Genomic DNA, 23,968 nt, shown 5'->3' with positions numbered 1-23,968 from the left:
AAAGATTAGAACTTTAGTTGTGAATGAAGACAGTTTCAAATGATTTCCTGGTTGTGAGATAAAATAACACAATGGGCATTGGAGCAGTGAGAATTTCACTTAACACTGGGGGATCTGTGGCAGTTTAAGCACACCAGGGCTCTGTCTTAACCAGGTTGTCTGTGTTTATTGCTTCATCTCTGGCAAAGTTTTTAAGCAGAACTGGAAGGTTTTCTGTGGACATTCTGGCAATTTATCATTTTGTTTATTTGCTTTAATTCCACATTGCACAAATACCCATTTGCTCAGCTTTATGGTGCCTGACTCTGGCTTGGCTTTCATTAGAAATTTGTATTTTCCAGTGAACTAATTGATACTCTATTTAGTTTAACTAAACAGATGTGCTATTTATTTCTTGTCACACTTAGCTTGCTTTTACTTAAAGCTGCTGTCTATGTTGTTTTGAAATGAGCACTGGTTTAGTTGCTGCTGTAAGTTGAGGGCAAAAGCCTTCAGCTACCCAAGCAAATGAGAACACTATGAAAATGTTTTAAATTTCCCTTGTTTTTAAAGGGAAATAGCGGTACTTCTGTATAAATGAATCTCTGTGTGTTGGGGACAAGTTTTTTGTTTGGTTGGTTGGGGCTTGGTTGCTTTTTTCCCCTTGGGCAGGAGATGGCAAATATCAGATCCACTGTAATTACCTGGTGTTATGGTCAGAGATTTGGCTAATAGAGGTTGGTTTAATGTGATTAGAGGCAGATGGAAGCCAGTGCTGTGTGTTTTCAAAAATCCTGCTCTAGCATTTGAAAGGGAAGAAGTTTGATCTGCTGGTGCTGTGTGTGCTATGTGCTGATTTATGTTGCAATACTTTGAGCTGTGGAAAGTGAGTAACTTTCAAGGACACTCAGTTTGCAGTGTACCCTCTAGGCTACAATGGGTGAGAGTTAAAATATTTTTGGATCCTGACAGCCTTTATATTGAGGAAGAACAAAGCCAGCTCGGTGGCTCCTCCCTTTATATGAATCCATGTAAAATTAGCCCTGAGAGTGCAAATACACAAACCTCATGGATTTTATTCCTGAATGTAACCCCATCCCAGGAAACACAATCTCATAATTCCCTTTTTGCTCCTTCTGCCTCTGATGAGAGGCAGAAAACCCAAGAATTAAAGCATAAACCCATAACCCCAAACTTTGAGGTGTGCATTCTCCTCCTAAAACACAAGCCATTAGTACAAGATTTGTATTACTGCACTCATTTTTCTCTACCCTATTAATGCTACAGCTACTACTTCAAATATTGCTAGAAAATGTATATTCCTCTTAAAAGTTGCCTATTTATTTATTTGTCGGTGCTTTTAATGTAGCCTCCAGTGATGTCAAGGTGGTTTCCTCTGTGTCTGGATCAATAGTTCATTAAAAGAAGATGGGACAAATAGATCAAGTTGTAAACTTTTCAATATCTTGTGAGTTGGCACTGACTGAGTGATGTCTGTATTGCTGTTAACAATTTCAAACTGAATTTTAAAACCAGCAGCATTTGCAGTAGTTCTTGCAGAAGTCATCAGTTCCTTCTGTTTGCCAACTTTCATTTTAAAATAAAGTGCTGTTTTTTCAAATGTTTTAAGCTAAACCAGTGGTACAGACTAGAGCAACTAAAAATCAGTTCTAAATCAGTCAGTACCACAGTCCTGGTCTTGGAAAGCTGATTGTACATTCCTTAAATATTAATATAAATGTACATATACATACAGGGTCCTGTACACAAGCAGTGGCTTTTTGGTGCTAAGATAAAATCTGGAGCTGCTAAATTCTGTCTGGACTTGAAATGTTTTTGAAGCCCAGCAAGATTTAGGGATAGCTTTGCAAAATTTGCATCTCTTTGCAGATTATTGCTTAAGATACCTTATTTTAAGAGATGTGTGATCACCATCCTTCATGTTATCTGGAGGCATGTGAAATTACATTCCTTGCAAGCTCAAATTCTTTAAAATTTGCCAGTGGGAGATTATTTTGTACAGCTCTTACTGGTTCTTCAGGGTAAATGCAACTATAATTTGTCAATATGATTTTGACACCAGTGGGGGTTTGATTGTAGAGCCTTCATTATTCACCTCTGTGACTTCAGCAGAAACAGGTTTGGGTTTGTCACTGACAAATTAATTGGTTATTTGTATCTCAGTGATCATTCCCTTAATTCCTTGTCTTATTTTTACAGCTTTTAGTAGAAATTCTCATGAGACCAACTCTTATTACACAGAAAAAGAAGCAGAAAAGTAAGTAAATAGGTGGTTTATCTCTTTTTCTTTTCCCTAATTTTGCTTGGTGTTTCTGTTTCAGACAGAAATTGTTCCATTTTTCTGTTATTCTCTTTCCATCCCAGCAATTTTGTGTTGATTCATTTAGGAGTGAATCACTGGTTTCTTTGTTCTCCCTGGTACTGATTCGTACTGGGATTTGGGAGAGTCACCTGTTTCCTGGCACAGTTCTGGAGCTTCATGCACTCAGCACAACACACTTGACTCAAAGCACTAAATCTGCAATCAGTGGAAACTCTTCTTGTTCCTGTGGCTACAGCTACAGTGAAAATTTATTAATAATAAGCCAGAAAACATTGTTTATATAATGGGAGCTACAGAGATTGTAAGATGAGTAGCTCAAGAAAACAGCATGCTTTTTGTTACATGACTGCTCATTGCCACATTGCTGTAAGGAGAGGGAGTGCAGTGACTTCAGCTCAACTTTCCTGCTGGAGCAGCTTGGCTGCAATGTTTTCATTTCCCCTGTTTTGGATTCTGCTGGTTCCCTGAGCCCTGCAGAAGGAAGGGAATGTCATGGTGCACTCTGTGCCCGCTAGCCAGGGAACTTCAAAGATGAAGTGACTTGAACTGGAGTTTTAGGCAGTTGAAGGTCTGTACTGAAAACGTGTTTTAAATATTAAAATGCTGTGGCAATGCAGATTGGAAGGTTTTCTATGAAGTCCAGGTGCTGAGAAAACACACATGACTTTCCAGTGGAGAAAACTGCATGAACTGACATTTTTTTCCCCATACAAAAATAATTTAACATGTAAACAGGTCGGGTGTAGAGCGTTTCTTGTGGCTTCTATCCCATAAGGCATTTGCATGTATGCTCTGAGCTGGCAGCCTGAAGTTGTCACCCATCCCAAGCTCTCCGTGTCCCTCCCATGCCAGTGGTGTTCCTTGGCAGGGAATGGCTGCTGACTGTCTGCTCTCTCCTTTGCAGTAAGTGATGACCTCATCAAGGACTGTTTAAGCATACTGTACAACACCTGTATATGTGTAAGTACAACTCTTCTGGTCACTTTTTACATGTGCTACTTGATAAGACAATAAACAGACTCTTTTAAGTGTAATTTAAACTTACTCCGAAGCTTTACATTAAAATTCCTTCAGTTAAACACGGTATCACTCTGTATTTTGATGTGTTGCTCAAATGACCTGCATTGTCAAGCTTAAGTTCCCTTGTTTGAATCTTTCTGTCTCTGTGTTTCCATAGGAAGGCAGTGCCAGCCTTTGTTATGTTACAGCTTAAAATCTGAAGCTGAGAATTGATGCCTGTTAAGCCCAGCCACAGCTGCTCTTGTTCAGAATCGGGGTTGGCAAAGGGTTTTAAATTTGATCCTGCAACTCCATGTGCTGGATTTTAGTTCATTTCAGTCAAGTCGTGGCAGATCAGTGCAAAGGAAGGTGCTGGGTTAAAGGCCTCTGCAAATACCTCGTCATTAAAATCCTGAAGCTAAAAGCAAAGGCCTCAGATTATGCATGCAGGGAACATCCTCAGGATTGTTTACTTCATCACACACCTCATTATGCCATAACCTAGGGAACACTGTTTAACAAAAACTTTAAAAAGAGCCAGTTAGTGACTTGGAGCTCTTCCAAAAACATCAGTCTAATCTCCAGAGTTTGAGTCTTACTAGATCATGTCTCACTGATAAGAATCTGTATACACATGGGAGAGGGAAGAGAGGGAACACTTTTTTCCTTGGCTTGGATGATTTATTTCTTTAGCAGCAGGTAATGCAACTTTTGCAAACTGAGAATAGCATGATATGCTAAAAAACAAGCTTGTAATTTTTAGACTAGCTGCTCTGTTTTAATTCACTTTGGTATTACTGCTGGGATTGGATGAGAGGTGCCCAGCGTCACAGAAATGGTCTGTGGGTAATACTAGCTGGTTTTATGCTTATCTGTAAATATTGGGGAATTATCTTTACTCGTCTGGTTCTGTGAGCACTGGGAATGTGTCTCATGGATAAGACACAGCTTTGCAAGCAGTGAGGATGTAGCTGTGAGTTCAGGAAAGCCTGGCTGTGCTCTCAGCAGAGTGCAGAGCATGAAAGGCAGCCTTAAACTTGGATTTTCTTGCCTCAGTCTGACTTCAAGGTTCGTTCTTTTAGGCCAGTGCTTGATCCAGGTTGCTCAGACAGCAGTGCTGAGGGTTTAGGAGCTGCTGTGTGTGCAGACCATGGCATGGAGCTGGTCACAGTTTGTATGGCAAAGCAGAGCCCAGCCCCTGTGGTGTGTGCCCTGGCAGGCAGGATTGGCTTTAGATTCAGACAAGGAAACAGCTGCCTTGAGGTGAAGCCTCTCATCCAGCATTGTTGCCAGCGCCACATTGACTCCAAACCAGGACTGGAGATGGTTTTGGTTGCCACAAACACGACATTCCCTGGTCTCAGAAGCAGCTGGCACAGCACCACATCATCTGTAGGGCTGTCCTGCATGTGCTGTGCCATGTGGCAGCTCGGGGTGGGCTCTCACTGGCCCTGTGTGTGCTCATTTCCAGACTGAAGGAGTCACAAGGCGGCTGGCAGAGAGAAATGACTTTGTTTTGTTCCTGTTTACACTGATGACAAACAAAAAGACATTCCTACAAACTGCAACACTCATTGAAGATATCCTGGGAGTTAAAAAGGTTAGTTACTGCTTTCTTAATATCATTTGGATGGCTTTTCTGCCCAGTGGAGGAAAGAGCTGTTTCTCTGAAGAGTTGCTGAGGATAGTCCTCTAAGCTGCCATTCTCACTTCTTGTAGCTTATTTGAAACCTGCCTGTTCACAGTGGTAATTAACTTCAATCACTGCTCATAAAGAAGCCAAACTATTCCTGTGGTGTCATACTTGTAGTGCTTTTACCCAGTTCAGAGAATGGTGGCAGCTGTGTCCCCATGGTCTGAGTCATTAAAGAATAGCCCATCTTACAAACAAAGAAAATGAACCTCATATAAATTCAGTTTTCATCCTTGCCTGCTGATTGTATTTGACATATTTAACTTGTCTTCCTCACATCTGGGAGGTTTCCTGTGTATTCCTGGGTGGTTGTCACCTCTCTGAAAAGTTATAGGCCGGGGACACGGGGCACTTAAATCTTCTGCACAAACTTGGTTATTGAACTTATTTACCAGCATCATTGCAGCTCAGTGCCCTGATGTGATGCAAGTAAAATACTCGAGGTGTAACCTTGGGAAAACCTTGATTGGAAAGAGTCTGTACATTTTGTTGAGAAGGCCATGGGTCTGTAACCTGATACTTTATTATTTAGAACAGGATTGAGGTTGATGTACTTCCTGAAATAGGAAACAAGCTTAGTTTATCTGAATTATTTTTTCTGAAAGCTGTTTTCAACATCTTTTTATTAAAAAGAACTTCAGATGAAAAGACTGAGAAATTATTTAGAAATTATCTGTGAGTTTCAAAGAAAAGACAGGATTAGAAAACAAAATTGAAACTTCTAATACCTAAACATAATTTATGTATTAAATTAGGCTGTGGTTTTGTGGGTTTTTAGTTAAAAAAGGCCCCAACATTTTTTTTGTAAATATAAAAATAGTATTTAATATATGGATATCTGTACTTTTGGAATTGCTAAGCCTGACAGCTGTTGTAAATCCCAGCTGCTTCTCCTTTGCCACACTGGAATAACCCAGAGAACTCCCCAGGGAGGATCTGCCTCTGTTCACTTATTGACCATCCCATGTGACTGAGCTGGTGTTGCCTCCTCCAGGAAATGATCCAGCTGGATGATATTCCCAACCTGGCGAGCCTGGTGTCCAGCTTTGACCAGCAGCAGCTGGCCAACTTCTGCAGGATCCTGGCTGTCACCATCTCGGAGCTCGACACGGGCAGTGATGACAAGCACACACTTCTGGCCAAAAATGCTCAGCAGAAAAAAAACTTGGGCCCTTCCCGAGCTGAAATTAATCAAGGTAATTGTTGTGCTGTAACAAATCAGAGTAATCTCAGCCATGTATAAAGTTTTCCTCTTCTCAGTGTCACACAGTGTTGTTTCTGAAAGATACTGAAAGTGTTGTGCCTTACAAAGCATTTTTCTTGATTCACTCCCTTCAGATTGTTTCCTGAAAATAATGTTTCCTGTTAGTGGAACTCTGTAGCTTTTGGTTTCATGTGGTGTTGCTAATTAGGTGGGTTAATTTCTGTCATTTCAGCATTCTCTGAGTGGCTTAAAATAATTGGCATTTGTTTTCTGTGCCTTAGCCACATCCATAGACTTCACATTAGCAGCTCTCAATAATTCTGTGTCCTCCACAAAATACGAATTCCTGAACTAAAGCTGCCTGCAGTGTGGTTGCTGTTGGAGCAGTTCCTTCTCTGATTTTATCTGATGTCATCCTGAACAGGATGTCTTATCTTTATCAAAAAGAGAAGTGTGATTAATATTAATTACTTTGCCCAGAGTTTAATATTAATTATGTTGCCCTGTGAGGTTGATCTCAGCTTTAACTTTGGGCACAGTGCAGCTTTCCTTATTGTGCTGAGTACTTCTCAGGTGCAGAAGTCTTGCCTAGAAGGATGAGTAGGCATTGAAAAAGTTAAAGTACCATCAGATGTAGAACCTGCTGTTTTCAGCTCTTGCTGTGCTGAAAAACTTTTGGGCTTCTGCAGCAGATATTTGCATAGGCCCATGCCAAGCAAATGTTTAGCTAATCATTTTTGATGGGCACAATCAGAGACTTGATTCTAAGGCTATACAGTATATTCTATTTTTAAAATATTATCAGGGAGCTTATTCTTTCAGAGATGCAACTCTTTCATGTAATGTTCATGGCCAGATTCTTTGTCCTTTTCTCCTTGCCCCTGCAAGTGGGAAGTGAGGCTTTAGCCATGTATCTTTAATAAACAGGTCCTGTAATTAAGTTTTTCTTGAAGGCAAAATGCACCTCCTCAAACATTTTGCAGAGCAGTGACTTCTGTCCTTGCACTGCTCTTTCTGAGGGTGCAGCTCCACAGTTAAAACCCTCACACCTGGGGCTGCTGTGGTGTGTTCTCCACCTGTTTTGCTCCATGAGGAGCTAATTCAGGAACCTAGTACTTGAGAAGCTGTCAGCTTTCCTCTCCACTGCTGCAGGGAGCCAGTTCAGTCACTACAGACCAGCACCACAGGAGGGAAAATGAAGGAGGAAAGAGGAGCCCTTCCAAAGGCTGCTGCTTTATTTCTGCCAGCTTAGTGTTCAGCCAGATCAGTTCCTTGATAAGACTGGAGAGCAGCGCTGAATTATTGCTGGGGTACGGATGCTCTCTTCCAGTCCTTAACAGGAGAGTGTGCTGAGTTCTTTCATCTTCAGTCCTTTTTAACCATACACTTCTGTATTCCTAAAGCAGATGTGCTGGTACCTTGTGGTGATTTTAAATTGTAATAAAATTATTTCTCTCTTTTTTTATGTTTTTCAGCTACACTTCTGAATATTCCAGGCTTCATTGAGCGGTTGTGCAAACTGGCCACACGGAAAGTGTCTGAAACAACAGGGACTTCCAGCTTCCTGCAGGAGCTGGAGGAGTGGTACACCTGGCTGGACAATGCCCTGGTGCTGGATGCACTGATGAGAGTGGCAAATGAAGAGGCAGAGCAGAGCAGTACAGGTACCTGACTTGCATCCCTCCACCCACCAGTAGCCGATGCATGTCTTAACCTTTCTCGGGGTTTGCCACATGTTGCTTTTCCCTTCATCTGGTCCTGATTCCCCTTTTCTTGCATGGAGGACTCACATATCAACATTTAGGTTTTGTTCTCATGTAGCACTGATTTTTTTACTGAATTAAAATTAGCCAAAGGAGAGGCCATCCAGCAATGTGTGCCCTTTGCATGCCTAGCTAACACTGAAATGCTGTGCATCCTCAGCCCTAACCTCCTCTGGAGTGATTAAAATAACCCTCCTGAAGTGAGTGGCTTCACCAGCATTTTATTCTAAAACTTTGGCTCATGACTTTGGGTTCAAATGCTTCATACCAAGCAAGTGGCCCCTTCTTTAAAAAGGAAAGGTAGTTCCAGCTAAATTAAATGAGTTAATTGGAAAAAAAAGAATTGTTCCAGTGGAAGTGTTAATACAACCATAGGAAAATGCTTTGGAGCACATGTGTGGTTTGTTTCTTCACCTTTTGGTATGACAAAAATGCAATGTATGTCTGGTAGAACTCAAAGTACTTCATATTCCTGTTTCTGCTCTTAACAGGGTAATTCTCTCTAAGGTTATGAAATTTATTTAACTGTAGCCTAAGAATACTGGTACTGAGGTATGAAATGAAAGTAGATTTAATAGTAAGTACTTCTGATAATCTCCCATCTACTTTTATTACCTTTCTGCCATGCCCTGGTGCAGTAGTCTATTAATTAATTTAGGTGAGCCTACTTATTTTAAGGAGATGCTGACACTTAGTTCGTTGTGGAAAAAGAATTTGATTTTATCTCCTCTAAATTTTCAGCTATATTTTTTCTCTAGCATGTAATTCAAATTGGTTATTACTATTTTTAGTTAAGAAGACTATTCCAGCAGATGTGTTGCTCCTGCATCTGCTGTGTTCAGTGTAAAAGTAACAACTGTAACAAATCCTTTTTGTTGAGGCTGCCTCAGTCTCACATCTTTGCCATCTTTTTCAGAGTCTTCAGATGAGAGTGGACTGGCCAACACCTCCACAAGGACACAGCTGCCCCAGTCCATGAAGATCATGCACGAGATCATGTACAAGCTGGAGGTGCTGTATGTTCTCTGTGTGCTGCTCATGGGCAGGCAGAGGAATCAGGTGAGCCCCAGTGCATGCCCACACTCACAGTTGGTGTCTCTTTAAACCTGAGTGCTCATGAGTGAGGTCATGGACACAGAAAGGCCAGGGCAAAGCTCAGGGTACAAAGCTGGGCACTCCATCCTGGCAGCCCTGCCCAGAAAACAGGCAGCATTTCACTGGGACAGGGCTGGTCACACACTGCTCTGCAGCGCTCTGCTCTGGTGCACGAGGGATGCAGGAGGATGCCTCCTGTGCGAGGAGGTGTGTGGGTACCTGGATGATACAGGAGCTGCAGTCAGGTGTTCTCCCCCCTCCTGGTGCCTTGGTGACCAGTTTGGATGGAGCCCCTTCAGTCCTTACTCTTCTTTGGCTGCTTTCACTTTTGGAAATGCTCTAGATGATTTTTGCAGCATATTGCCATGACTTAGCAAAGTGTGAGCATGCTGTTAAACTCCCAGCTGGGAAGGTGCACTTCAGTACTGTCTGCACTGGTCACTGCCTGCAAATCTCACTCATCTTTTCCTTTGCCTTTCTTCCTTTTGAAATGGAAAAAAAAATTCCCTGCCTCACACGGGCTTATGAAGAACCAGTCACTGCAGCTCAGCTGTGGTTTGATTTAAATGGGTCAAAAGCAGGTTATGAAGGGAAAAGCAAAGCAGTCCTTGGTGAGGTTTTGACAGGTTTCCAGCTTTGGCAGTCTGCTCAGCTCAGCAGAGCTTGGCATAGCAGGGGTATTCAGATGTCCTGGACACTGGGAGGGCCAAGCTGGTGTGAGTTATTGAAAGGCTGTTGTGTTAGGCAGGAGAGGCTGTGTTGTGGGCAGGGGTTGGAGCACATCTGTCTGGAGTATTTTGTTCTCTGTTAGTAACCTCCCAGGGTATCAGTCACAAACACCCCCCAGGGCAATCTCCTAAATCTCTTAATCTGAATACAGGTGCAGTTGTAGCTCAGTCCCAAACACAGCTCACCTGTTCCCTCCAAATCTACAGCAGAGCTTGTGGACCTCCCATCCCTGGAAGTGTTCAAGGCTGGGGCTTGGAGCAGCCTGGTCTGGTGGAAGGTGTCCCTGCCCGTGGCAGGGGAATGAGATGGGCTTTAACATCCCTTCCATCCCAAACCATCCTGGGATTTTGTGATTCTGAGCAGACACTTGGCATTAAAAGAAGCAGATTCTGCATAAGAGGAAGCAGAGGGAACAAGTAATTCTTGCAGAAACCACAGTCACTACCATAAACAACTCCTGATCATGTTGTCATTCCTTTTAGAAGTGTTGTTTCTGTTAGGCATGAAGTAAAATGTAAACAAAGCCCAAAACATAACTGAAACTACCAGAATATGGATCTATTAGGAGGACTTTTTCTTTTCCATTGTATCAAGGCAGAAATTCATCCGTGCCTGAGTTCCCCACAAGAATGCAGGTTTATAGATTCTGCAGAAACTGCTTGCAGCCTGCATTCATCCTGCTGCTGCTGGAGGGAGATGGAGGGTGCTGGATTCCTTCCCTCCCTGGGTCACTTCTGGTGTGTTCCTGTCAAATGTGACAAGGCAAAAAATCTCCTGCTGAAGCAGCTAGCTTTGAGGATGAACTTGTTTTAATTTCCTGGGAACCCAACTCTTATCCTTCATCTGCTATTTCTGCTCCCATGCAGATGGGGAAAGTAAGGATAAAGGTAGCTTGCAGTTCACTTCTTCCAGGACTGATTCAGGACTGGAGTTGAATTCTTGAAGGATTTGAGTTACTGCATTCCCAAACACTTCTTGTCCATAGCCAGGGTGTTTATTGTTTATTTTAAGGTTTTGTTTTGGTTTTGGTTTGTTTGGTGGGGGGGGGGGGAGGGGGCTGTCCTTTCTTTTTTTTCTTTTGTGAAATCCTCTGCCTTTAAAACACGTGCTGCGTCCTTCATTGCTTAATCTGCATGAGACTTGTGTGGCAGATGTGAATCCCCTGCCCTTCCTGAGAGCCAGGCACAAGGACTGGAGCTGAGCTGTTTTCCATGGGAAGCTCTGGAATGCAGGCACAGCAGTGTGCAATAGCACCCTCAGACAAGCATTTCAGCTGCTTTTGGGTCTCTCTTTTCTGTGAAGGAATAAAAGCACAGGATCTGTGGTACCAGTCTGAGCAGCCAAAGGACTTGCTGGTTTTAGATTGGATTCATTTTTCATTTTGCATAGAAAATTTATTAAGGGCATCACAAACCTGCTTCAGTCTGCTGTAATAATCGACATAATGGTCTGGCATTTGCTTGAAGCAAGGTGCAGCCTCCCAAACTCAGCTTGTCCCCAAATGAATCTCTGAATGCTTGGTTTAAACTTGATTGTTGGCTAATTTGCATAAATTGATAATTTGGTAGCAGTGATTTAGCTCCTCCTGTGGCCATGTTGGGATGATCTCACCCTTGGGAATAAGTGGAGTTTCTCTGCAGATCTGGGCCTTTGCTGCCTTCTCATTATGGTCACACCCTAAATTACTCTCCTTATGTATTTTTCTAGGCTGTCCTGCATGTCTGTGTTGTGGTGAAGAGCCATCAGCTGATTTTCTTGCTCCTGCTGTAGGGAGCCACACTGCACACAAAGAAACTCAGCTTAGCAGAGATAGTTTTAGTGTTGAGAAAGCAACAGAGCAATTCCTGTGAAGCTGGATGGCAGCAGGAAAAAGCCAAAGTAGCTTGAAGGTTGAATATAGAGCAGGGGTTGTCTTGGCATCCTCAGGCAGAGTAATTGTAATGAGTTTGGGCTCTGGGAGAGAGTGATGCAGAGGCAGTGACGTGACTGAGGAGCTTGGTCAGGTGAGAATTTGGAGCTGAGCAAACTAAACTGCACAGATTTGAAATCTGAGTCATTTGGAGAGGAGCAGATTCAGGAGTTCAAACAGTGTAGAGAGTTGTTCCTTTAGTGAGGGGTGAGGCTCTTGCAGGCAGCTCATGCTCTTGGCTTCCTCCTGTTGTGCCTGTGCCATGGAGGGACAGGGGCACTACAGGGAACACTTTGTTCAGAGACATTCCTCAGAGCTGCTTTTGTGACTAAACCAAAGTGTCCAAGAGTGTTTCAAAATGATAGAGCACCAGAGGACTCCAGGCTCAGCAGTCTTATCAGGGCAGCATGGGTGGGGTGGGAAGGAGCTGGATGCTCCTCAGGTGTGTATTTGAGGTGTCCAGCAACAGGAATGTGATTTCCATCAATGTGGAACAGCTGGTGGCTACAGCCAAGAGGAGTGCAAAAAGCCATCAGCTGTGCTGCAAACTAGAGCTAAAACCTGTAAAACAGCATCAGCTTCAGATATTTTGATTCATTCAGGTATATGAGTAAATACAACAAAGCAGATTGATATGCTTGAAATGCTGCTGGTTACAGTTCTGGATCTTGGGACAACCTGGGGTATTTTTAAGTAATTTTGTTTGTTGAATTTAAGGAACATGTCCATTACTTGGACACTTAATTTTTGCAGAATTTTGTATATTCCAGTCATGTGGTTTTCATTTGAAACCACATCTCAAGGAATAATGCTTGTACTAGGCCTACAGCTAATAAAAATCCCACTTTCTGTTTCCCTTACTCCTCATCTTCTAAATTCCTTACATCAAAAGTATCCCAGCTTGGACTGAAGGTATTAAACAGCTGTTCACACCAAAATTATTAGCTTTTTTCTATGAATAAAAAAGATGTACCAGGCAGACTGGTAAAGGAACCTGAGCAATTTGACTTTTTTTTTTCTCTCTCAGCTTCTCTTTAACCTGAAGGAGCAGTGTGGTGTGGTTGTATTCCTGCTGGACTCTGCTCAGGACTCCTGCTCGGGTCACATGAACAAAACCAGTATTGATGGGTTTTGTTGTCATCAGAGGCCTGCCTGAGCTGCAGCTGACAGCTGCAGCTGTCATTTCCTGCAGAGGGAAAGGACACTCAGGGGATTGAGTGGCTGCAGAATTTCCCCAGCTCAGCTGTTTGGTGTAGATGCATTTTCAGTGTGCTGGAAATGATGTCCTGATGCCCAGAGCTGCTTCCAGAGACATGGTGGTTAATTGAAGCACTGGTGAAGAGCTTTATCCTAAAATGTCTGTTTTCTATTCATGTCCACCAAATGGAAACTGCTGCCCTGTGGTTAACACAAACACTTGGTGTTTGAGACAAGAATTCACATCCTTTTGTCAGAGAATGACATCACTGTACCCATCTGTTTGCAGGCTACATTAAATCTGTGTTTGAGGCTGCAGCAGACGTGTTTGTACCTCTCTTGTTCCCCAGGTTCATAAAATGATAGCAGAGTTCAGACTCATTCCTGGCCTCAATAACCTGTTTGACAAACTCATCTGGAGGAAGCACTCAGCCTCAGCCCTGGTTCTGCACGGACACAACCAGAACTGTGATTGCAGCCCGGTGAGGAACCTCTGCAATTCTGTAGTGGATTTTCATCCTGGCACACAGTTCTGAGGAGCTGTGCTGAGTAACTGGGTGTTTGTATCATCAATGACTTGAGATGTCGGAGCATTCAGATTTTGGGGGATTACTGATTTCACTGAAGTCTATCCTTGGCTCATGTTAGCATTGTAGCAGGGCCAATTTAGCCTCTCCCTTCTCTCCTAGTTAGTTTGTTGATTTTAAGGAACATGTCCATTTTGGGAACTGAGAAAGGAGTAAATTTCTGGACCCTGGCAGCCAGAGGTAGAAGACAACCAAAATTCAAAGAAATGATACCTAGGAGAGGCACAGAGTACAAACTGTGCCACACTCAGGTTTAGGGGGTTGGGTTTTATGGTGGACTCTATATTTTTTTTCTTTCCAAACCTAGACATTCTGAATTGATCCATACATTTATAAGCCTTTTGCCTTTGCAGTGAGAAGGAATTATTACCTTATGTGCATAGGCTTGGAGGCAATATCCACTTCTATTTTGGGAAGTGCAGCCTCTCTGTTTATGCCATTCACTTGCTCTGCTCTCCAAAGGGGTTTGATTTGGAAAGGTTTTCCATTCAGCTGTTTCATACCTGCTTGGTAACTAATGCTAGCCAAAAATTTTAAAGCAATGATGGTTTTTTCACCTTTCTTGTCTCCTTTTAGGACATTACTTTAAAGATACAATTCTTGAGGCTTCTTCAGAGCTTCAGTGACCACCATGAGTGAGTATGAGAAGCTGTGGTGGGTTGTGGCTTGGTGCTGTTTGCCTGGCTGTGGTTCCAGGTGTCCTGGGCACAGGGCAGGCTCCACGTGAAAGGAATGTTGTACTGTCCCTAAACTTCATGTTCCTTTCAGCTCTTGCTGTAACAGCTTAAGAATTTGCTCTGTGGTGGGCATGTCTGAATATGTCTGGTGTGGCTAAACCCAGCCCATTTTGTCTTGTGTTGAGATGAGCTGAAACATGTACAGGATGAGTTAACACTTTCTGGCTGAAGGAATAAGGAAGCAGCTTTCTTCTTTTTTGCCTTCTACTCAGAGCTGACACTGAGCCAGGGAAATAGGAAAAAAATCTCCTGTCTGCCTTCAAAATAAATCCTTAGGAAAACTTGTGTGTGCTGGAATAGTTGGAGGGGTGGCACAGTTTGCTTGGGGTTATTTAATATTTAGTGCTGTGCTGCTGGTACAGAGGTGTTTGAGACTTGTGAATTTCATCCTGTATTCCATCCATGTCCTGTTGCTCTCATTCACTCCTGGGAGATGGTGCCCACTTCCTCACAAACTCTTGTGTTCGAGGCATGTTGCACTTGAGTTGCTGCTCATTCCTAGAGACAGGCTGATATTTTTGTGCAGGATTTTAGTCCTGTTGGATAGATTTCAAATATCAGCCTTTTTGATTGTGGAATATTAGCTTTGAGAATGCAGAGCTGCTGGACAGGGAGGGAATGCTGACCTATTGTAAATCCTTCATGCAAGACATTGTTTGCCTGGGAATCGCTCCAGGTTTTCCAATAAAATCTCTACAGGTGATGTTACTACTTAAGTGGCTGCTACAAAATCTTGGGCTTGTTTGAGTAGAAAACAGTTCCCAGCTGTAACATTTGAACAAGTGGAATGTGTGGAATCTGTTTGGGGGGTTTAAATAATTACACAAACTTTCTATGAAATCACAGATAACACAGAGTTAACTGAGGACAAGATGAGAGCAAAGTACTTGTATTCAATATTCATTCAGTGAAATTGTGTCCAAACCAGACTTGCAGAGCTGTTTGTTGCAGGGAGAGAAGGGCTCTGTTCTCATTGCAGAAACCTGTCCAGTCCACATCAAAGGAAGCTAATCTGATGAGAGTGTTGGAAGCAAGAAGGAACCTCACACTCATCCTCTGCCCCCTGAGCTTTCCTGAAAAGGAATCTTTGCTGTCTGATTCTGAACACTTGAAGCAGAAGGACTTTCAGGGAGCACACTGCCACTGGGCAAAGGGGGCCCCTGGACTACATTTCTACTCTGTCAGATTTATTCTGCAGTTAGTTCACTTTGCAGACAAAATAATTTATTTTCATTATGAAAAGTTCAGTATTTGATAAAGAATTCACGTATGTTCCTGGGATCTATATCCATTTTTATTTGGATCTTTACGTTTCATGATGTTTTTAAATATTTCCAGGGTAAGGTTTGTTCAGATAATAAAATACCAGGATGACTGAGTCCTTTTTTGCAGTTTCTGCTTTCTTACTTAGAAAGAGATTTATTACTTAAAAAGCAGTCACTATAGAATAGAGAAAAACTTCACGAAGCTGTAAAAAATTTTGCTATTTCATACTTACTTTGGTCTGAAATTCAGCAAAATGTTGCTTAGATTTTTTTTAAAAATGACCATTATCCAGAAGAAAATACTTACAAACCATAAGATCCCAAACAAGTCAGCAAAGAACAATCATCTCAAAGCTGGTCAGTGTTGGAAGTGGCATTTGGTAAATTTTGGAGGAGTTTTTCCCAAGCTGCAGCTGGCTGGCCTGGTACAGGGAGCAGAGTGGAAATGCTGTGAAGAGCAGCCAGGAGAAAGCAGCTTGCCCAGTCCTGCAGCCCTGGTAGACCTGTGGCTCTGCTTTTCATGAAATTGCGTTTTTGCCTCTTGAATTCATCCTGCTTTTCTCCCCTCCTCCCCTGCTGTCTTGCTTTAGGAACAAGTATCTCCTTTTGAACAGCCAGGAACTGAATGAGCTGAGTGCAATCTCCCATAAAGCCAACATCCCTGAAGTGGATGCAGTGGTCAACACTGACAGGTGAGAGGGGACTCAGGGTGTTGGTCAGCAATTTAAGAGTTTTGGAAGCATTTAGATGGGAAGTTTGGTATCAGCTGTTTAGTTTGACCTCTCTGTCCACCACACTTTCATTTCAGTGATTCATTTCAGTGGGAGGTGTCCAGGTTTGTGGGATGTTGATGGTCATTAGCAAATCTCAGGTGTGCTCATGCTCAGAATAAGGCGCTGTAAAAACAAAAGCAACTTTAAAGCCCCTGAAAAGAGGGATTTGAGTTCATGGTTCAGACTTCACTATGATGTGCTGGGTCTGCCTATCTGGCCTTCCTCAGGTTAGGCATTGCAGACAGACCTGGAAAGTAAACTGTGATCCCTCAAATAATTTAATTGTTCCTGCTATTAAAGCTTAATTCTGGCATTCAGGAGCAGTGTGTGCACACATAAATGTCCATTTCCTGGCTGCATGAACACATCCAAGTGCCTGCTCAGAGTATTTTAAGAGCAGCTAATAACCAGAATAAGCTAAATTAGATTAACATGTTAAACCACTTATAGAATCACTTCTGTTGCATTTGAGTATCTGTTAGATGCACTGTTTTGATATAATAATCTCTTTAATAAATACATGATTCTGGTGTATAAAGCTCAGCAGATGGAAGATTGTTTGCAGAATTCATTTTGTCAAAATACTCCCAGGGTATCAGCAGGGACTTGGTCTGCAAATAGCAGATTTACCTCACTCCAAAAGGGAATCTCTAAGAGGATTTCTAGATTACAGTTATTATCATAATACTGTGTCTAATTGGGAAGAGCTTGGGGTTTTTTTCACCCTTAGGATTTAGTTTTCATGTTGCTTTTCTTGATACATGAGTTCAAGGCATTACTTCTGTATGAGTTTAATGCAGGTGGATACTCCACTGAAGGTGCTGTTTAATACAAGTAAAATTGCAGTTATACAGCTTCTATGTACAGCCTAATGTAGCACACAGCTTTCCATACTCTGCCTCCTAAATTGAATTTAGACTTTCCTTTACATTTTTTTGAGGGGAAAAAGGGGTTTCTTTCATTCCTAAGCTCAAATGTAGTATTTTTTTTCTTATCTCTTGATTCACACAAGGTGTGAATTGGTATTTCTGAAATCATTAAAATTATGAGAGAAAGTTTTTATTTCGGATTTATTTGGAAGTCATGTTGCAGGTATTGCAGATATTTACCAAGGGTAGTGATGAGAACTCTTCTGCTGGTAAAACTAGCACAGTATTTGTACTGTGTACTTCAATACTGAGATTTTGATCATCAAAAGCTCTGGAGCAGTGACTGGATTCAGTGCTCAGTGCTTGCCCAGCCCTTCCACTCAGCTGTCATTTCTCACCTGCTGCAGGAGCCTTGTCTGTGATGGGAAGAGAGGTTTGTTGACCAGACTGCTTCAGGTCATGAAGAAGGAGCCAGCAGAATCCTCCTTCAGGTGGGTTCACTTTGCCTCTGATGAGGTGTTTGAGACCCCTGGGATGTAGCTTTGGTTTTGTCCAGCTTAGAGCAGCTGAGAACGTTGGAGAATAGGCTGTGGAAAGGTCTGGCTTTGTTGTGCTGTGGTGGCAGGGCAGGTGTGAAGAAATCACAGCCAGTGATTTTCTGCAGGATCAACAGGTCTGACTCCAGCTTCAGAGTGGAATGAAACAGATCAGAAAACTGGATTTAAATTGCAGTTGTGATCAAGTACTTCCCTTGCCCCAAAACTAACACCTCCTTTCTTCTCTTTCTCAGGTTTTGGCAAGCAAGGGCGGTTGAAAGTTTTCTGCGAGGCACCACCTCCTATGCAGACCAGATGTTCCTCCTCAAAAGAGGACTCCTGGAGGTAAGGAAGTTTATGTCAGGCATCCTCCATAGCAATCAAAAAGGATTTATCTGCAGTGAACTAAAAGTGGATAAAATTGTAGTGTTAAATACTATGCTGGGTTTAAAACTCAGCGGGGAAATAAAGGCCACTCAAGCTGCCCCCTTGCAGTAGTGGGGGAATAAACACTCAAGGAAATAAGTCAGGATCTCAGTTTACTGGAGAAATCACAATAGATGCAGCAATAATAATAAATGAAAAACTGGCCCTTATTCCTGTGTAACTGTGACAAATACTGGGAACACTTACAAAAAATACCTGTGAATTCTGCTTGTGGCAGCCACACGTGGCCATTTGTATAACCTGTGTCACTGGGAACTCATTTTAACAGGAGACTCGGCTGAATTGTTGTCTTTAGTTTGGTGTTGTGGTATTCAGTCACCCAAGAACTTGCAGATAAATGCTTTAAATACTGATTAAATCAGAATCTGTGTTGTGCTGCTGGCTAGGACTAAGCTGTGGCAATAACATGTTTTCCTCCCCTGCCAGCATATTCTCTACTGCATTGTTGATAGTGAGTGCAAGTCACGGGATGTGCTTCAGAGTTACTTTGACCTCCTGGGAGAACTGATGAAATTCAATATTGATGCATTCAAGAGGTTCAACAAATACATCAACACAGATGAGAAGGTAAATATTTGTAAAAGCTGCCCCCTGTGGCTCAAATTACACCCTTTTATAACCAAACATAGTACTAAAACTTGGATTAATTTGGGTTTGGTATGGTTTGGGTTTGGGTTTTAGAGCTTGGGGCACAATAAACATTAAGGGATGAGTTACCAAAGTCCCTCAGTGTTTCCAGCAGTGCTCCAGCTGTCCTGAGACAGTGAGTGCTGAGCTGGTCAGCAAACATTGCTCTGCTCCATGATCAGGCAGGTCTAAGGTCAGGCTCAAGGGTAGCAGAACATTTCCTGTGAAGTTGCCAGATTTGTGGTTAAGTGATAGTTACGGACATTGAGACAGCTCCAAAAAATCTTGCAGTGGGAATTCCTTTGTGAATAAGGCTTAAAATACTTGATACTGCAAACAGATTTAGGTATTTCATGTTATTTGAACTTAGAGATGTTTTAAGAAGCCATGGCTTATGTAATTAACTATAAAATGAGCTGCACATCAATGGACAGCTCTATGCAAAGTGGTTTCATGCTCTTGTGCACTTCTGACATTTAATATCAGCTGGTGGGTAGGTTCTGAATGGCCTTATACTCTTGCTTTTGTTACTGTCATTTTTCTCTCATTGCTGTTAGGTCTGGTAGACATTGCAGAAGGGATGTGTAAATATATTTTAAAAAACCTATATCTATTTTTTGGGGTTTTTTTTGCTAGTAAATGAATTCAAACATTCTAGAGAATGTCTATATTTCCTCTGTGCTTCCTGTTTATTGATCTCTGACTGGGTTTAGTTTTCATTCTGTGTGACTCCCTCACTGTATTCCTCCCGAGCGCTGTCTGCTTGTACAAAATCAGCATAGGAAAACGTGGAGCTGCAGGAATTCCTCCTCTTTCAAAACAAATACTGTATGAAATCTCACTTTCAGTGGCGTGACATAGCCTCAAAAGAGATTTTAGGGATGCCAGGATGGCATTTTTCCATTCCATAGTGTTTTTAAGGGATCTTTGGTCAGCCCTCAGTGCCAGTGTTGGCTTGGGCAAGGTGAGGCGGAGCTGGGAGTGATGTCTCCTCTTACCTTGTTAGAGATAACAAAAAGGTAATGACCCTGAGTATTAATAAATATTAATATATATATTAATATAATATATATAATTAATAATATATAAATATATAATGAATAATATATATTATATTTTATATTCTATATTATAGTGTGTAATATATATTAATATATGTAAATATTCGGTGATAATAAATATTAATATTAAAATATTAATATATATAAATATTAAATATTAACTTTTTAAATTCAGGACTAAAAAGTGTTTCTGTTCAGTTCCAGATATTTTTAAATCAGATCAACAGCTCTCTGGTGGACTCAAACATGCTCGTTCGTTGCATCACGCTGTCCCTGGACCGGTTTGAGAATCAGTCTGATGCTAAAGGTGAACAGGAAGCAATGGGGTGGGACTGGGAGGTGTTCAGTGGTGATAATGGTTAATTTAAATCTGGGCTTTGACAGTTTGGGGGTTAGACAAGGAAATGCCACTGGAAAGTTTGAGCACCAGTTCTTACTGCCCTGGTGCTTGGATCAGCGTGTCTGAACCTCCAGCACCTGGTGATTGTGTTTCTCCTCTTGCTGCAGTTGCAGAGGTCCTGTCCGAGTGCCGCCTGTTGTCCTACATGTCCCAGATGTCCATGAGAATGTCCTTCCTCTTCCGTCTCATTAATATTATCCATGTACAGACACTTACACAGGTAAAGAGCTGCCAGGGACCTTGCAGTTGCCTTACTGGGACTGGAGTGGTGAGCAGGGCTGGGAGCAGGGAGGAGCCTGCTTTCCCTGGAGGACACCCATGTCCCTTTTTCCTTGCTGCGTGCAGGAACACTTCCACTGGGTGCTTTCCACAGGCTTGTTTTACAGGGACCTGTATACAACAGATATCTTGGTATTTATATTTTTTTGCTGTGTCATTTTTACTTCCAGGAAAATGTCAGTTGTTTGAACACAAGTTTAGTTATCCTAATGCTGGCCCGAAGGAAAGAAAAACTCCCTTTTTATCTGCGCACCTTGCAACAGATGGAATACACGGAAAAATACCCTGGCTTCATCCTGAACAACTTCCACAGTCTCCTGCGATTCTGGCAGCAGCATTACCTCAACAAGGATAAAGACAGCACCTGCTTAGAAAATGTATGTGACCCTCTTAGCATGGCAGGAGTCGATCACAGCAACACCTGTCTGCCAGTCCCTTGGCAAAAATGGGAGGTTGGGAAGGGAAAGAAGGGAGGAAGTTCTGCCCCCAGTGTAACTCTGTGGTGCTTTTCACACAAGGCAGGTGCTGGGCTTCCCTGGAAACAGAGCCTGAGGTCTTGGCCTTGGCACACAGAAGTGAGACTTGCCAGTGCTGAGTGGGGTGGAGAGGCAGGGCTGGCAGGATGGCCAGGGAGGGGGAGGCAGGACAGAATCCAGTTTGCAGAGTAGTTAGCACCTTAGTCAGACTGTTCCCTTTTCCTGGTGTTGCAAACAATGCAGGAAGAATATCTGATGTAGCTGCTGGAAGCCAAGGGAGCAGCCTGCAGGTTTCTGTGCCAGAGCTGGTTTGTCCTGGGTCACTGGTGGGTAGAAATAACCAACGATCCAGTGACGTGGGGGACATGAGGTCTGGTGTTGGGCTGCTGGGGTGGCCTTTTGGCTTTGAGGGAATAATGCAGGAGGGCTGTGAGCAGGGAATGTGTTGGTTTTTGTGTCATCATGGGAGCGGGAGCTACTTAAGCATTGGCTTATCTGTGGCACCACAGGGTCCCAGTTTGTGTTTGGACTGGACAGCAGAGGAGAAGGTTGGGATTATGGGAATACTGGCCCAGGCAGGCTGGGGTCACCCTGTGCTGCTCTTAGCACTGGGAGTCCTTGTCTGCATCTGAAGAGTGGGCAGCTGGTTGTAGAGGGTGTAGTTGTTCAACACCCAGCCCTTCTGCTGGGCCCCAGGGAGGGAGGGCAGAGTGGGGAACTCAAAGTGTTGGTCACACTGTGGGGCTGGGCAGCTCAGGCTGAACAGGAAGTGATTGTCAGCTTTGGGAGGTGTTCCCTGCTGTGGCCTCCACTGACCCCTCCTGTTTCTGTGCCCACAGAGCTCCTGTATTAGTTTTACCTACTGGAAAGAGACTGTTTCGATACTGCTCAGTCCGGACCGGACGTCCCCCTGTGCCATAGTCAGCTACATCGACGAGGCGTACATGGACATTGACAGAGACTTCTCCGAGGAGTAATTCCCGCCTCCAGCTTCTGACGGACAGCTCAGAGGGTCCCTGGCAGCCCGGGGATTTTCAGGGATACGCTGTGTAGTGTGTGTGTGCAGCTCAGAGCTGCGGAGCGTCGTCCCACCCCTGCCCTGCTGGCCCCAGCTCTGACCTCTGAGACTCGGACAGCTCTCTGGGCAACACATTCAGGGATGTATCTTCCAGTTGTTCTGGGATAAAAATAATCACCTGCACAAACCTGCCTGTATTATTTTTTTTCCTCTCTCCCAGTCTGGCAGGGCTGGCAGAAGGGGTTTTGCTGACGTGAGGGTTCTCTTCTCTGTATGTGCTGGCTGAGGTATGGCTTTCTCAGGGCTGCCAGGACGAGCAAGTCAAAAAGCACAGCAATTGCCCTCCAAGTGTGAGGTCCAAGGAGCCCATCTGAGCAGGACCCCACCACCAGCCACGTGCAAAGCCACCACGAGGACTCCCTGCAGGTGTTAACTCTTCCACTGGGCTTTGGAATCAGGGCTTTGGGGTTGGTTAGAGCATGAGTGTGTGTGCGCGTGTGTGCTTTTAATTCCTGAGAGCCCCAGCTCCAGTCACCTCTTTACCATCACCTTTTGGATCATTTGGTACTAAATCTATCTGTGCATTAGGAGAGAACCTCTGCTCCTGCTGTCCTTCCTGCAGATCCTTCCCATCTGGAGGTGTTTCGCAGTGCTGGAGAACAGGGACATTTCAGCAGTGGTGGAATTGCAACAGGGGTTGGCTTTTTCACAGAGCACTAGCATTAAAATGTAATAATTTTTTAAACTTGCGGCTTGTCCCTTCTTGGGTAACTAACCTGGTTTTAAAATCCTTTTCAGGACCATTGCTCTTGATGTTAACCTGCTATGCCTGGAAGTCTTATGTCAGTCTCTGCTTTCAGCCCTTAATATCAACACACACATTAATCTTGAAAGTGCAATATTTACTGGAGATGTCAGTTTTTTCCTGGATCTGTTTTAATCAGAATGTGTTAAATGCTGGGAATAAACACTCCTGGTTGAAAGTAACTTTGTAGGATATGTTGGAAAGGGGGAATGGGGTTTTGGCAGTCTTGATTGCCAAACCTGCATGTGCCCTGCCTGCCCACCAACACCATGATGCTCCAACACATTCCAATACCCAGGAGTGAGATACACTACCCTTAAGCCATTACATTTAAGTCAGAAACATGTCTTGCAGCTACAACTAAAAGAAACCAGTTTTGAAACACACATCTGAATTTTTTTGACATTTTCTAATTTATTTGACGAGATGACTTCAGCTCTGTCCAGGCTCCGAAGGGGTGAGGATGTCCCAGAGCTGCAGCCTTTTGTCTCGTTGTTGCCAGCAGCATGAAACCCACCCTGAGGCTCCTTGTGCTGGGGCTGGAGGAGTGAAGGAGGCTCCAGCCCCAGAAGTAGGACTTGTCTCTGAACATCTCCCTTCTCCTTTCTCCTCCCACACCTCAGTGTCCTGCTGTGGGCTCACAGGGTGGTCAGAGCTGCTGAGCTTGTGCATAACGCTGGAGCCTTGCAGGAGCTCCTGGGGATCCGGGTGTCCCTCCCTGGGAGTTGCATCCTGCTCTGGTGAGGGTACTCTGGGGAGCGTCTTGCCACAGCAGCTTCACCTCTGTTCCTCACTAGGTCACCCCCACCCTGCCCCTCCCTTCCCTCAGCTCATTTCTTTCCCATCTGTACTTTTTTTGTTCTTGGGTATTTGTGGTTTTGGTGTATCTTTGCTTCTTCTTAACTGTAATAGATGTACACTTAAAATAAATGCTTCAAATTAAAAGGCTTTTAAGTTAAGGGATGCCTTTTCCACAGTGTAGTTAATTGGTGCATCCACTGATTGCTGCTGTAACCCTGCAGTCTCACTCCCCTCTGTGTTTTAAAGACAATTTGGGGGACCTGCTGCCTTTGGCCTTGCCCATGGGCCTGGGGGAAGCTGAACTGAGCCCACACCATCTCTGGGGGTCCTCCCAGGCCTGGGAGCAGAGGTTGGGCTTTGCTTTTGGGCTGATTG

General features: G+C 43.4%; 1 protein-coding gene across 1 annotated transcript in view; it reads left to right on the top strand.

Moving 5' to 3' along the window:
* The window catches only part of TRPC4AP (transient receptor potential cation channel subfamily C member 4 associated protein), a 35,622-nt gene extending 11,871 nt beyond the window's left edge, over positions 1 to 23,751 (top strand). The window contains exons 4-19 of the mRNA XM_053992633.1: positions 2,200 to 2,257; positions 3,228 to 3,283; positions 4,794 to 4,922; positions 6,010 to 6,211; positions 7,695 to 7,883; positions 8,899 to 9,041; positions 13,263 to 13,394; positions 14,076 to 14,134; positions 16,092 to 16,193; positions 17,551 to 17,634; positions 17,934 to 18,024; positions 18,553 to 18,693; positions 20,013 to 20,121; positions 20,322 to 20,434; positions 20,664 to 20,870; positions 21,809 to 23,751. Of these exons, the coding sequence (XP_053848608.1) occupies positions 2,200 to 2,257; positions 3,228 to 3,283; positions 4,794 to 4,922; positions 6,010 to 6,211; positions 7,695 to 7,883; positions 8,899 to 9,041; positions 13,263 to 13,394; positions 14,076 to 14,134; positions 16,092 to 16,193; positions 17,551 to 17,634; positions 17,934 to 18,024; positions 18,553 to 18,693; positions 20,013 to 20,121; positions 20,322 to 20,434; positions 20,664 to 20,870; positions 21,809 to 21,946 (1,953 nt within the window). The 3' untranslated portion in view covers positions 21,947 to 23,751. The remainder of the gene's footprint in view (positions 1 to 2,199; positions 2,258 to 3,227; positions 3,284 to 4,793; positions 4,923 to 6,009; positions 6,212 to 7,694; positions 7,884 to 8,898; positions 9,042 to 13,262; positions 13,395 to 14,075; positions 14,135 to 16,091; positions 16,194 to 17,550; positions 17,635 to 17,933; positions 18,025 to 18,552; positions 18,694 to 20,012; positions 20,122 to 20,321; positions 20,435 to 20,663; positions 20,871 to 21,808) is intronic.
* The last annotated feature ends 217 nt before the right edge of the window (positions 23,752 to 23,968 follow it).

This window comes from Vidua macroura, chromosome 17 (assembly GCF_024509145.1).
Source record: "Vidua macroura isolate BioBank_ID:100142 chromosome 17, ASM2450914v1, whole genome shotgun sequence".
NCBI lineage: Eukaryota > Metazoa > Chordata > Aves > Passeriformes > Viduidae > Vidua > Vidua macroura.
The sequence above is the reverse complement of the archived record's forward strand: the minus strand, read 5'-3'. Positions and strand labels throughout refer to the sequence as shown.